Source organism: Dermochelys coriacea, chromosome 2 (assembly GCF_009764565.3).
Source record: "Dermochelys coriacea isolate rDerCor1 chromosome 2, rDerCor1.pri.v4, whole genome shotgun sequence".
In the NCBI taxonomy this organism is placed as follows: domain Eukaryota; kingdom Metazoa; phylum Chordata; order Testudines; family Dermochelyidae; genus Dermochelys; species Dermochelys coriacea.
In genome coordinates, this window is record NC_050069.1 from 105,688,384 (window position 1) to 105,703,095 (window position 14,712).

The window sequence follows — 14,712 nt, forward strand, 5'->3', positions numbered from 1 at the left end:
AAACAGACACTGACAAACTTTCAGAAATCGAATGAGTTGGGGGGAGGGGGGTGCCAGTTTCTCTCTCTCTCTCTCTCTGTATGCTCCCATTCAACTAGGTCTTTGTGCAGGAGCTGCATCTTCAGCAGAATCAGAGGCAGGAGGGCGAGGGGGCTCCGCTTGGACTTTTCTCCCTGGCACTGAAGCTTGAAGCCTCCTGCTGGCTCCCCGCTCGTGCAGCTGAGAGGAGCTGGCAGGCCCCGTGACATCACGGGACGCTGGGCGGGGAGAGGGGCTGGGACGGGAAGGCCGGGGGGGGGGGGCCGGCGGGGGGGGGTGTTTTCCAGCTTTAAAAAGGCAGCCGTCTCCTCGCAGCCCTGCGTCAGAGAGAGACTTACAGATTCTTCATGCTCACTGATCAAAATACACCCCCCCGCATAAGACCCCGGGAGGGAGGGAGAGAGACGAACTTCCCGGGGGGCTCCCTCGCAGGGCTGGCCGCAGCGCGAGTGCCTGGGCTCTGCCCGCTCGCTCGCCCTCTCCTCTCAGTGACAGTGCCCCGGGGGCAGCTGCTGCCATCTAACGTTTCCAGTTAGGCTTCCACTGGGCGGGAGGGGAGGCGGGGGGGGGGGCGACACACACCGCAGCCCGGTTCCCAAGCTAGCCAGAGAGCGCGGGAAGCGGGGCGAAAGAAGCGAGAGGCAGAGAGAGGGGTTCCCCCCCCGCTCCCCACCCCACCGTCAGCCCCTCCTGGCCGAGTGGATGCCAAGCCCTGGCCTTCCCACTTCCAAGCACTTTCTAGCCGGACCTCCGGATCCAGCTGGAGGGAGAGAAGCTTTGGTGGCTTTGCAGCGCTCTTCCTGCCCCTTCGGCAGCAGCGGCAGCATGAAATCAGCAGAGGAAGGTAAAGAGCCGGGGTTTTCAGAAGGGTTTGTGCATGCCCCGTTGTTTGCTCCTGCTTGGGATTTGCATTTTGGGGAGGAGGGTGGAAGAGGGTGGCCGGGCCCGGGCCCGGGGCAGCTCGTGTCGCGGAGGAAGAGGACCGGCCGCCGCTGGCGCTGGCTGCAGTGATTGGGAAGCGGTGTCCCCCTGGTGTTTCCCCAAGGCAGCCTTGAGGTTTGAATGCGACTTTTTGCCAATAGGTGTCTCCTTTTCCTCTTGCGCTGCATGAACTTGGCCTTGGCTTCTGGATCCTTGAGCGGCAGGCAGCACAATAAAATACAATGGAGTGCTTTGCTGGCGGACCTGTCAGACTCACATGCAGCGTCTGTTTAGATTTAAACCGAACAGAGCCGGTTTATTTATTTGTTCTGTAGTTTGATGAATGCAGGCTGGGGGGGGGGGGGGGACTAGTTCTCTCGTCAGCCCAAGGCATCCCAGGATCCTGTGGAGTTAAAGTATGGCTGAGTGTGTGCTGCGCGTTAATGCTTCACGGAGTCATAGTGCGCAGAGCGAAGTTAGCTTGTTGGATCATTTTTAACCACTAAATTCTGACATGCAAATAGCACATTTGAAAGGCGCGTTTTATGATGAGGTGCTCTATGGTTTTCTGCTAGAATACGCCCTATAACTAAAACCGTGTGTAAAAATTTCGAAAAATTAGAACCCCTGTAAAAACAAAAAGGCTCAGCGCTAGTCTGAAACCTAATAATGATGATCCCTCCTCCAGGGTATCAAAACAAATAAACAAAAGCTCCAAAGTTTCTACTACTTTATTCTTTCATGTGCACCAGGGGGAACATTTTCTCACACCTATTGGACCCTAATTCAAAACATGCGATTATATTATACATCATGCTATTTATGACAACTCGTTTCCTTTTTTTGAATGCTGTTTAGGTGCCCATAGTCCTAAAGTGTTCTAAATTGGAAAATACACTAGCCACGTTAACTGGAAAAGATCTTGGGTGCAGGTCTTTTGAAACATTTTACTGTTAGCCCATATTTAGGGTTGCAAATAAGGTAACCTCGGACCACTAGTTGTTGTTTTTTTAACCAAGGGCCTGATCCAGTGACTTAAATGGGAGTTCTAGTCCCAGGACATTTTCTCCCCTAAGGCATCGGGAACCCGTGGCACTCTCTACAATAATAAAACTATTGTTTTACAAAATAGTATTACAATCAAAGCCCTTTGGTGGAATCACCATTCTTTTTGTTATGAATGGCAGACTGTAGCACAGATAAGTCACTTTCATCTCTTGGCAGGTGTCATGTACTTTTCAGCTTTCTGTTTTGGAATCAGTATAGTCACCGTGTTCAGTATAGACTCAAGCTTCAAGCTTCAAAATGTGGGAGGGCGTTTGATATACCGCTCTTCAGTGTAATTAAAGCCAAACATCTTAAAAGGACAAGGCGATTAAAAAGTTGATAGTGAAAGTAATCAATAGTGTTTATTCCAGCAGCTCTGAAGTATGCTGCTTATTTTCTGAGTTTGCACAGACATGCTAGACTACTTTTCAGTGTCTACCTTTTCTGCACAGCTGGTTTCACTAGATTTCAATTGAAAGAATCCTTCCCGTATAATAACTACAAATGCTGCTGAATTATTGGGCTCTGATACTGAAATCGTTCAGACGCCTCTTTAGATGAAAGTTACGTATTGCAATATTAGTAAGTAACTGTACGTGTTTGTAGAGATTTCGTGACTTTTGCCTTCTTGAACTTTCAAATGCTGCATGCAGAGGACTTCCAAAATGTTTAACTTCAAAGACAGTTAATGTTCCAACTTCAAAAAATAATCCAGAAGACAAACAAGCAAAAACATATGGGGGGAGACTAAAAAAAGAGAGATTCCTCTTTATTTCTAAGATTTCCTGCATAATTAAATAACTTTTCTGATTCCTGTGCTAAAATGTCACAAGCTATCTGCAATAATTCACTTTACTGTTGATATATTTTTCAAGGTGCTAAGAAATTAGGCCAAAAGAAAGAATGATCTAATGCAGTAAATACATAGGGGGACTCTACAAGTCAAGATTGACTCTGCAAATTAAGGTTTACCACTGCCAAGTGGCAACAATCAAATATATTATTTTAAATTTTAACTGTGAAGAAACTTTCGCATCACTCGGGGGGCGGGGGGGAGGAAGTTACTGTATAAAGCCTTATGGATCAGTATAATGATGCTTTGGAATCTACCAAAGTACGGAGTGCTGCGCGTTAAAACGAATCAAACATTACTGTTATTTAAAGCTGAAACTGTCTTTCAGACTGTGGTGAACACAACTGGGGCGAGAGCCTCAGCTAGTATTAATTGTTATCGCTCCATTGAAGTCAATGGAGTTATGACAATTTGCACCAGCTGAGGATCTGCTTCAAAGACTTGTGGGGGGAGGGTCGATGTAACCTTGCAACCATTCAGAGAGTTTTTCTTTATAGAAATAGAACAGGTTTTCCCTTAAGTAGTGAGGGTCTCCCCAGGTTAATGGCATTGTTTTAATCCAGGTTGTTAACAGACTGGACACATTGCTCAATCTTAACGCATTCCATCACTTCAGTTCTGTATTCCTATACAGTTCTTCAGAGGTGATGTGCCAATCTCAACATTTCACCAGCGACACTAATATTTGTTGGACTGGCAAATCAAACTCTCTGTGAATAGTTCCGAACCATCGATCAACATCGAAGGTACCAGGGTGTAGAAACAAAAATGAAAACGATTCAATAATAAATGTAGCAGATATTTTGTAATGAGTCTCCCTTCTTCCTCCCCGTCCTCGTGTATCATTGGCAGGGACTCAGATGGAGAACAAATATGTCCTGCTAATCACAAATAGTTTGTTATTACTATTTCAGATGTTAAGGGAAGGCGAACCGGTCTGAAGTGATGGAAAACTAATCATTTGTAGGAATGATGTTGACTTTATAGATTGTCTTCCCTTGGATCAGCAGTAATAACCTAATGAGTGGCTATGAACACTTTTGGGGTTTTGTTGGTTTTTTGGGTCAGGAAGTGCACTTCTAGTTTACCTGCGCTTTTAGCTATAATTCAGAACCCAAAGGCTACAAAATGCAAACATTTGCTTGAGAACTATTTGTAAAACAGGACAAACCAAAGCGAAGTGTAGCTGGGTAAAAAGAAAATGAAACTTGCAATATGTAGGCTCAAGGAGAAGTTCTGCATAGGTTACTGGTTTGAGCGAAAAGTAGCAACGCCTAGAAAACCAACGGCCACAAAGCCCAGCCTTTTCAACTCGAGCTGCCTAAAGTTAAGCACCAAATCCACTTTTAGGTAGCAAAACGTGGCCTGATTTTCAGTCGTGCTGAGCAGTCCCACTGAAGTCAATAGCAGCCGTGGCTCTTCGGCCTCTTGAAAATCAGACCGCGGTCTGAGATGCCTGAATATGGTGCTGGCTGTAGAGGACAAAGAAAGAGAGTACATTTATTACCAGTGAAGAATGCATTTATTCTCCACCATTTTCTTCTGCCTCCTCAAAACCTTTAAACCAGCCACCTTAGTGATCCTGCTGTTCCAGAGGGTTGTTTCAAGTTGATGCCAATGCCTTGTACATTCTCTGGTGATTCAGCCCTGCAGCTTAGAACAAACAGTTGGGAGCAAAGAAATAATGGAAACCCTGCAAAAGCAAAGAAAGTTGGTACACAAGCATTACACAATATATTAGCAGTCTGTCCTGCCAATCGACTGCACCGATATGCTGCTATTCACAGCCACAACAGCCCGCTTCGCTCCAAAACCAATCCCCACTCAGCCTATCCCAATTCTGGAGCTGTACTTGAAGACGGGGGAAATTTCAGTTGTTAGCAACACTATCTGTAATCATCATACAATAAGTCAGAGACAACCGCAAGTTCAACGTCAGTTTAGTAAATTGCCTAAGGGCAGATGTTGGCCAGCATTGTGTAGATCATAAGAGACCATTTGTAAGTTCAGCACAACACTTTGTGACGGAAAGAAAAAAACAGAATGAATTCTGATGCAAAAATAATAATAAATAATAATAGTATTTTCTTGGCACTTTGTAATGGAGTTTTCAGCCATTAGCCAGGAAAATGGTATTCCCTGAGTTAAGGGAATGCCGTTTCCATAACTGCTTTAAAAAATATTCCTTTGAAATCCAGCCTTAAAAATTCTGGGAGCTCAACAGTTTCATCTCAGTCCTGGCTCCTGGGGTGGTGAGGTCATTTGCAAGTTGTAGTCTTTAAAACTGGCTCGAATAATCCGAAATAAATATAGTCCCAAATAGAGAAGACAACATTCTTGTAAAGTGTAACTTTTAAAACAAAACAGGGCAAAATACAGCAGACACCATTCAAAGAGCACTGCAACTTTTCTTGTCAGCTTTAAAGGGAGAGAAATAATGACGTTTATGTGAACCGCTAATTCTGGGGGTAGGGTGGGATGGGGTGTGTGGGGTGGGGGGAAGCATTGTGCTTCTCTTTTAGGTTTTCATTAAACAATTTGCCAATTCCCCTCAGTATGAACTTGAAGACTTGACCCAGGGAATTTCGCCTTTCCTCCACCGTACAGGTTTCAGAGCAGCAGCCGTGTTAGTCTGTATTCGCAAAAAGAAAAGGAGGACTTGTGGCACCTTAGAGACTAACAAATTTATTAGAGCATAAGCTTTCGTGAGCTACAGCTCACTTCATCGGATGCCACCCTACGTGTACAATACAATCGATAATATTAAAAGTCCCGTTGTAATGTGTTTTTATGGCAGCTGGCACTAGCGGGTGCTGCAACTAAATGCAAAATATTACGGTTAGCCCCCCCCCCCCAACAACAACAAAAACCCCAACAAAAACAAAACAAACAAAAAAAACACCTAGAGGCACTTCGGTGACCAGAACACAATCGTTAGCACGTAGCACAGCTTTGCACTGCAACCTGAAGTCCCCAGCCCACACAGACGGGCAAGCTGAACTCCTCCTCATCACGAGGGCCCATTATTAAGGTTTGTCAGTTAGCCAAAGAAGAGAGAACTCAACCCCCCCACCCCCGTTTTGTAATCAGTGCGGTCCGGGAAACTTCAAACCGGTGGCAATTCAAATGTGCCTGCCAATGTGGTGGAGTGGAACAGAAGCCCCTTCATTTCCCAGGTTGACTGGTGGCTACTCCACGGCGGTTCCCCCATCCCGCAGTACAGCTTGCAGCAGGGGCGTGTGAGCCTCTGCGGTCTTTTCGCTTTGCTCGTGCTTCATTGAATCCCGGATGATTATTTTGTTTTAAGGAAGTTGAGGGACGTTGCAGAAGCGGGGCATGGGGCGGGGGCGAGAGAGAGAGAGAGAGAGAGAGAGAGAGAGAGGATCCTGACTGTATTAGTCACCGCGAGCGGCGGAGCAAAGCACTGGGTGCTGTCAGAAGCGCGCAGACACGTGTCCGGAGGAGGGGGAGAGGAGGGAGCGGGGCTTTCAGTTTTACGGCTCCCGTTAGCAAAAAAAAAAAAAAAAAAAGAAAGGGGGGGGGACAGAAAAGAGACATCTGCCCGGGCAGCAAAACTGCCCCCGGCAATCGGGCGTCTAGCGAGGAGCAGCGCCCAGCTTGACCCTCTCCGACTCATCAGCCCACCTGCCTCAGCCGCCTCTCGGGGGGGGGGGACACACAGGGCGTCCTCCCTCACTCGCGCCCAGGGGTTATTTTAAAACAAGGAACTAGCGAGAGGCAGGCAGAGCAACTCGCTTGTTTAGATAAACCCGGAAACATCAACAACGAGAGAAGGAGGATCAGAGGCACAGACAGAGAGCGGGGGGGTGGGGGGGTCACATTACAGCCCAGCAGCCGCCGGCTGCCTGTACCTGCAGCGAGCCGCTCCGGCTGATTGAATTACACAGAAATTACGGAGCCTGCTTCTCCCACGCCTCACCCCGGCGGCCGCTCAGCCGCAGCCCCTCGGCTCTCGCCCGTCCCCCGGCGTCCCAGCCCGAGACACAGCGGGCAGAGCCCGAGGAAAGTTGCTCCTGCTCTCCCAGCTGGTGGGGCTGGCGCCGCGGCCGCCTCCTGAGACATGACGGGCCTGGAGGAAGAGCAAGAGTTTGATTTTGATTTCCTCTTCCAGTTTAACCAGGGCGAGGATTGCAGCGGTGGCAAAGGTTGGTGCGGACTAGGCGGCGGCGGGCTCGGGGCTTCCCGGCTTGCAGAGCTCTGGCGGCGGGCGGCGTGGCGCTGAGATGCTCTGTGGGGGCACGTCGGCGCGATCCCAAGGCGGGGCTGCCCCCTGGGAAGGAATAGGAAAAGCAGTGGCGTGTTGGGGAGCCAGGCGGAGGCGGAAGGGGCTTTGCAGGGTTCTCGCTCTTTGTCCTCAGAACAGGACTGCTCCTAACAGGAGCTGGAGGCACCCCAGTGTTGCTTTTGCCAGATCCTGCTGCCCCCTGGATCCTGAGCGGGGAGGGGGGGGGGAGATACAGGCTATAATGTTTGCAGGAAGGGACCCCTTTTGCATTTCTTGGTTTGGGAGCTGAGGTGGGGATGGGGAAAACATTCGACTTTTGAGGGGTACTCACTCCAGAAAGAAACATCTTATTTCTTGAGTGTGCTATTGAACTATTGAACAATCCTCTGTACAAACACAGAAGGTGGTTGTCTATAGGAGTTTGCCGTCCAAATGAGAGGGAAGCCTGTAATACAAGATGAGCAAGCATCTTAGAGAGGTGATTAAGAAGAAGCAGAAAGCATACAGGGAGTGGAAGATGGGAGGGATCAGCAAGGAAAGCTACCTAATTGAGGTCAGAAGATGTAGGGATAAAGTGAGAGAGGCTAAAAGTCGAGTAGAGTTGGACCTTGCAAAGGGAATTAAAACCAATAGTAAAAGGTTCTATAGCCATATAAATAAGAAGAAAACTAAGAAGGAAGAAGTAGGGCCGCTTAACACTGAGGATGGAGCGGAGGTTAAAGATAATCTAGGCATGGCCCAATATCTAAACAAATACTTTGCCTCAGTCTTTAATAAGGCTAAAGAGGATCTTGGGGATAATGGTAGCATGACAAATGGGAAGGAGGATATAGAGGTAGATATTACCATATCAGAGGTAGAAGCGAAACTGAAACAGCTTAATGGGACTAAATCGGGGGGCCCAGATAATCTTCATCCAAGAATATTAAAGGAATTGGCACCTGAAATTGCAAGCCCATTAGCAAGAATTTTTAATGAATCTGTAAACTCAGGAGTAGTACCGAATGATTGGAGAATTGCTAATATAGTTCCTATTTTTAAGAAAGGAAAAAAAAGTGATCCAGGTAACTACAGGCCAGTTAGTTTGACATCTGTAGTATGCAAGGTCCTGGAAAAAATTTTGAAGGAGAAAATAGTTAAGGACATTCAGGTCAATGGTAAATGGGACAAAATACAACATGGTTTTACAAAAGGTAGATCGTGCCAAACCAACCTAATCTCCTTTTTTGAAAAGGTAACAGATTTTTTAGATAAAGGAAATGCAGTGGATCTAATTTACCTAGATTTCAGTAAGGCATTTGATACCGTGCCACATGGGGAATTATTAGTTAAATTGGAGAAGATGGGGATCAATATGAACATCAGAAGGTGGATAAGGAATTGGTTAAAGGGGAGACTGCAAAGGGGGTCCTACTGAAAGGCGAACTGTCAGGTTGGAGGGAGGTTACCAGTGGAGTTCCTCAGGGATCGGTTTTGGGACCAATCTTATTTAATCTTTTTGTTACTGACCTTGGCACAAAAAGTGGGAGTGTGCTAATAAAGTTTGCAGATGATACAAAGCTGGGAGGTATTGCCAATTCGGAGAAGGATCGGGATATTATACAGGAGGATCTGGATGACCTTGTAAACTGGAGTAATAGTAATAGGATGAAATTTAATAGTGAGAAGTGTAAGGTTATGCATTTAGGGATTAATAACAAGAATTTTAGTTATAAGTTGGGGACGCATCAATTAGAAGTAACAGAAGAGGAGAAGGACCTTGGAGTCTTGGTTGATCATAGGATGACTATGAGCTGCCAATGTGATATGGCTGTGAAAAAAGCTAATGCGGTTTTGGGATGCATCAGGAGAGGCATTTCCAGTAGGGATAAGGAGGTTTTAGTACCGTTATACAAGGCACTGGTGAGACCTCACCTAGAATACTGTGTGCAGTTCTGGTCTCCCATGTTTAAAAATGATGAATTCAAACTGGAGCAGGTACAGAGAAGGGCTACTAGGATGATCCGAGGAATGGAAAACTTGTCTTATGAAAGGAGACTTAAGGAGCTGGGCTTGTTTAGCCTAACTAAAAGAAGGTTGAGGGGAGATATGATTGCTCTCTATAAATATATCAGAGGGATAAATATAGGAGAGGGAGAGGAATTATTTAAGCTCAGCACCAATGTGGACACAAGAACAAATGGGTATAAACTGGCCACCAGGAAGTTTAGACTTGAAATCAGACAAAGGTTTTTAACCATCAGAGGAGTGAAGTTTTGGAATAACCTTCCAAGGGAAGCAGTGGGGGCAAAAGATCTATCTGGTTTTAAGATTCTACTCGATAAGTTTATGGAGGAGATGGTATGATGGGATAATGGGATTTTGGTAAGTAATTGATCTTTAAATATTCAGGGTAAATAGGCCAAATCCCCTGAGATGGGATATTAGATGGATGGGATCTGATTTACTATAGAAAACTCTTTCCTGGGTATCTGGCTGGTGAATCTTGCCCATGTGCTCAGGGTTTGGCTGATTGCCATGTTTGGGGTCGGGAGGGAGTTTTCCTCCAGGGCAGATTGGAGAGGCCCTGGAGGTTTTTTTTGCCTTCCTCTGTAGCATGGGGCATGGTTGACTGGAGGGAGGCTTCTCTGCTCCTTGAAGTTTTGAACCATGATTTGAGGACTTCAATAGCTCAGACGTGGGTGAGGTTTTTCATAGGAGTGGGTGGGTGAGATTCTGTGGCCTGCGCTGTGCAGGAGGTCGGACTAGATGATCAGAGTGATCCCTTCTGACCTTAGTATCTATGAATCTATGAATCTATTAGGATCCACGTCTGAATTTTAAATATCATAGCGTTTGGGGATGTTTGCATCTGGGGTTTTGGTTCCGACCTGTTAAAAAGAAGAGCCAGTGGTGAAATCCAGAGCTGAGTTTGGATTTCAAACCTTTTCCTCCAACTCAGGGGCCAGGTGTGTTTGATCTTTAGTTGGTATTGCCTTAGAAGGTACGCTTCAGACACCATGAGACACAGTGTGAGAGTCCAATGGCATTTTTTTCATCCTTGGGGTGAAACCCATTGTTTGGCACTGAAATTGGCATGTGGAGAGAAGAGTGTTGTTACTGCATCCCAAGGAGATGTCACCTGCCACTTTTTCAGTGCTGGAGTTGCTCCCAGTCATACACAACTGGACCCTATAATGCAATCTTGGAGACACCCGTCCTCCACCTCCCTGAGCATCACTAGAGCTATGTTCCAAAATTTTGACTTTCAGTCAAAGCAACACTCCAAGTATAGTGTTGCAGCTCTTCAATGTGCTGTGTTTGTATTCCCTATATAGTGACCATCTATTGCCCTCTTCTCTGGCATGTGCATGGTGTCTAAATGCATTAATTAATAGCATCACAATGTCTTGCAAATCTGGATGCCGGAAGTTAGGTACCTCAGGCTGAGATTTTCCCAGGGAGTCAGGTGCCCAAATCCCATTGAATTCCCGTAGGCATCTTGAAAATATGGACTTCAGCCACTAAATAGAAAAACAGTTGTGATTTTCAAAAATCATCTTTCTTAGATGCCTGGCCAGTATCTCTTGCTCTCATGCTCAGGGTCTAACTGATCACCAAATTTGCAGTTGGGAAGGAATTTTCTCCCAAATCAGAATGGCATGGACTGGGGCAGGGGAAAGCTCCTTTCTCTTTGTGGATTAAATTCAGACTGTGTGCTAGTGACTGTACAAACATAGAGGGCTACTGTCTATAGGAGCTTACCATCAAAATGAGAGAGGGAATGGATCATTTGCAAGGGCTTGTCAGGGCATATCCAACCTAATCAATTCCCTGTCAGTGCAGGAAACTCAGGCATTGATGACTCTCCTGTTTTGTGCCTGTGGATTCCTGAGGACTAAAATGCTTTAGTCTAACTAAAGTCACTGGGCTTAATGTAGGAGTACTAGAGTGAAATTTGATGGCCTGTGCTATGCAAAATGAGCAAATGGTCCCTTCTGGCCTTAAACTCTGTCAAGTCTGTTAAAAGGTGTTTGAACAACCTTAGCTCCCCCTTGAAGTCCATGTGATGTGCTAGTGTTTGTCACCCTTAAAACAAAAACAAAACCAAAAAAACAAACAAACCTCTGTGTGCGCTCAACACTTTTCCAAAGGCAAACAGCACTTTACAAGATCAGGCCCTAAGGCTGTAGAAGGATTGAAACTTTCATGTTATAATTTAATTGGGGGAGGAGAGAAGGATAGTTCCAAGTCACCAGAAAGTGAAAAGTCGTGTGTTTAGGAGTTGTTATAAAACAAGGGGTTCAGTTCCAATCTTTGTTATACTAGTGTGTGCTAACACAATGCAAGGCCCAATATTGTGCAGTGCCACAATTTCCATGTAAATCAGTGGGAGTTGAGGGTTCTCTTCATGTTATCACATTGGGTGTAGACTGTTGAGCTTATTTCCAAAATGGCACCATCAAAGCTGGCGCTATTCATCATGTGAATTCACTCCACATGTCAAAGTCCAGACAAATTTTTTTTTGAAAGTGCACTATGCATGCTCAGTAGCCATTCAGAAACATAATGCCTCGATTTTCTTTGTTGTTTCAAATTTTTCTTTTCAAAATACCTAAGTTGTTTGTGACTATTAGAACTTTCTGCACCAAGCTTCACCTCCCAGGGAATTCTGATGGCCAGATTTCTATAAATCAGGTTTATTATGGAATCCAAGACAAGTCATTAATTATAGTGGCATGAAGTCACCTATTGTGATCATAATAATTAATATGTCTTACTAAAATGCCACCATTTTGCTACTTTACCTTAACAAAATGGTGACAATTAAATCCTTAAAAAAATCTGCTTGGATTCTACATGATTGACATGTGACAATTAACTTGTGGTGCTTAAAAGGTATGTTTCTCAAAAGTCTCCTTGTAGATGCATTTCACCAAGACTTACTAGCTAGGTGATGGTATTATTATATATACCCTTTTTGTTGCATTATGGGAGGAGTCTTTTAACTAATTGATGAGTATGTTTTCTGACCATAGAAAAAATTATTCCATGGATATCATTTATTTATTAATAATATAGTACTGCCTAGGGGCCACAATTAAGATCAAGGCCTCATTTTGCTAGGTGCTGTACAAATGCAGAGTCAGAGATGGTCCCTTCCAAAAGAACTTACACTCTAAATAGATAAGACAGATAAAGATGGGAGGGGAAACAGAGGCACAGAATGGCAAAGTGATTTGCCCAAGGTTGCAGAGCAGGTCAGTGGCAGAGCTGGGACTAGAACATAGGTGTCCTGAGTCTCAGTCCATTGCCTGCCAGCACTGGACCATGCTGCCTTTCATTAGATCCAAATTTATTTACAAATCACTCCCTGTCATTCAGATTATGGGTTGGTGTAGTATGAAATAACCTATTCTTAGGCATGAACTAAGGATTTTTTAAATAATGCAAGTTAACTAGATTTATTGATAATACTGAGGAAATATTTGAGCCTTATCAGTTGAATGCTGCTATGAAGAAAGAAGAGGATGACAAAACTACATACCCTTGTGAATGGTGACACTGGCCTTTTTTTTTTTTTAATAGCATGTTTCTTAAAATATCTCCTCCCTCCACAGTGTTTGGTTAAAGTGTCAAACTAGAATATATTCTGAATAGTCCTGTTTCATCTGTAACATGTTCTAGGGTAATGTAATGAACCTCTCTTGATAAATAGCCAGTTTCCTAAGGCTAAGTAGAAAGTGATTCAAATAGGTGTTGAACACATTAATGGTGCCTGACAGGATATAAATCAGTATAAACATCTGAGTTACTATCAAATAGCTAAAATTTATGTATTTTATATAAATATAGTCTTTCTTTGAATCATTGACATTAAGAAATCTGTACACTGTGTAATTGGATAATGGCATCAAATTGAGTAGGGTTGATAAAAAAAAAGGAACAGAGTAAGCTCCTGCAGTGGTGCAACAAGCTCAGAAGCTCATTTGCATATTCAGTGCTATTGAGGATTGGGTCCTGTTGGGAATAACAGCTGTGGAAATTAGCAAAGCTTTTCCGGATTTCAGCATGCAAGGTAAGGCATGATCACTGCCTGGGGTGTTTGTCTCTGGAGAGAGAAGGAAACAAATACTGTGTGTGAAAGAACTCCTATTGTAGGGAAGCCTTACTTCTTTATTACTATCATTCAGGAATGAAGAAGGTATCTCTTTCATAACAAAATCCTTAAAAGGCTGGTGAACATTAGAGCTAGTTATAGTTTTAATTCAGGGAATTAAACTGAAAGCAAAGGATCATCTGAACTCAAAATGCAGGGGCTATTTTAGGAAGTCTTTGTTTTCTTTTCCCAATATGGGGCCAGATATGTGTAAGGGTACTGCAGGAGGGGTGATCCAGAGCTGTCTCAACTCCAAAAGGAGCTCGGAAAGACACTGGCAAGTTGTGCCCACAGCATCGCCTTTTAATAGAGTGGAGAATGCATTGTCTTTGGTGGCCAGCTAGCTCTGCTGTCTTGTGTGAAGGGGAAGGCTAAGGCTGGAGCCCCACAAGGGCACTAGCATGGAGCAGTATGGCAGGTATCCCTGGTTCCTACACAGAGATATTGTGGGTGAGAGAGAGGCTGTGTGCAACCTTACCTCATTTCTTCCCTCCAAGTCCCAATCCAAAGTGCACCATGTGAGAGCAAGTACAATGTAGCCCTTTATAGTCCAATAGACAGAGGTCCCTGATTTTTAGACATTTAGGCATTGCGGCGCTCAGCATTACAACAATTAATTAATTTAGGAGTCTAAATGTCATTTGCAAAAGGGATTTAAGCATTTGGGATAGCCTAATCAATGGGGTCTTGCTAGTAAATCTCTAAATTCCTCTTGTAAATTACATTTAGCTCCTAAATCAGTAGGTGTTATAACACTGAGTGCTGCAATGCCTAAATACCTTTAAAAATTGGGACCTAAGGCACATGAAGTTCATGTGACTCACTAATGGTCCTTCAGTAAGCCAAATGGAACTGATTCAAATTGAATTGTTTGGTGATCTCTGACTCCTAGATTTCTGCACCAACTGTGTAACTGTGCCAGCATTTAATAATGTGTGTTGTAATGAATGTTATAAAATTGATAAAATACAGGTAAGGAGAAAGAATGCAGTCAGTGCTTAAACAATAAGAGGATTATTGGATATATTTATTAATGGAATTCCAGTGTATTTCATCACCATGTCAATCCTTTACCTGGTCTTTGCTGGCTTGTCCCAGAAACCAGAGTAAGCCAATAGACTTGTTATGTTCCAAAATCCCATTGTTAACTGGAACGAGTTGGAAACGTACCATAGTGGAACTTCCAGTTGTATGTGATTTCAGTGCAATGTATTTGATCATGTTGTTCATATTATATTCTCTCCACCCTGTTTTTTTTTTTAACTATTATTTTTCTCTTTGGCGACCATGGCTCACTTACATGAAGTGCAAGTTTCTATCTGCAGTACCACTGCAGTCTTTCAGCTCTGTGGTTTGAAGGCAGAATTCTGCTTTTAAGGTTTGTATCTAAGACTGTTCAGAAGAGTGCCTTGGAGATACAGAAACTCAGTTTCCTCAGAGATGATTTGCCTTGTTGTGCCACCAAAA

At 44.3% G+C, this 14,712-nt stretch overlaps 1 protein-coding gene across 4 annotated transcripts in view; it reads left to right on the forward strand.

The window, feature by feature from the left end:
• Positions 1 to 303: 303 nt before the first annotated feature.
• NFATC1 (nuclear factor of activated T cells 1) overlaps positions 304 to 14,712 on the forward strand; it is a 148,640-nt gene continuing 134,231 nt past the window's right edge. Inside the window, exon 1 of one of the 4 annotated variants that reach the window (XM_038393335.2) lies at positions 304 to 883. In XM_038393335.2, coding sequence (XP_038249263.1) covers positions 742 to 883 — 142 coding nt within the window. In that variant the 5' untranslated portion in view covers positions 304 to 741. Of the gene's footprint in view, positions 884 to 6,296; positions 7,027 to 14,712 lie in introns of those variants that run through there. The other 3 variants (XM_038393333.2, XM_038393334.2, XM_043508243.1) reach the window with 3 other exon arrangements.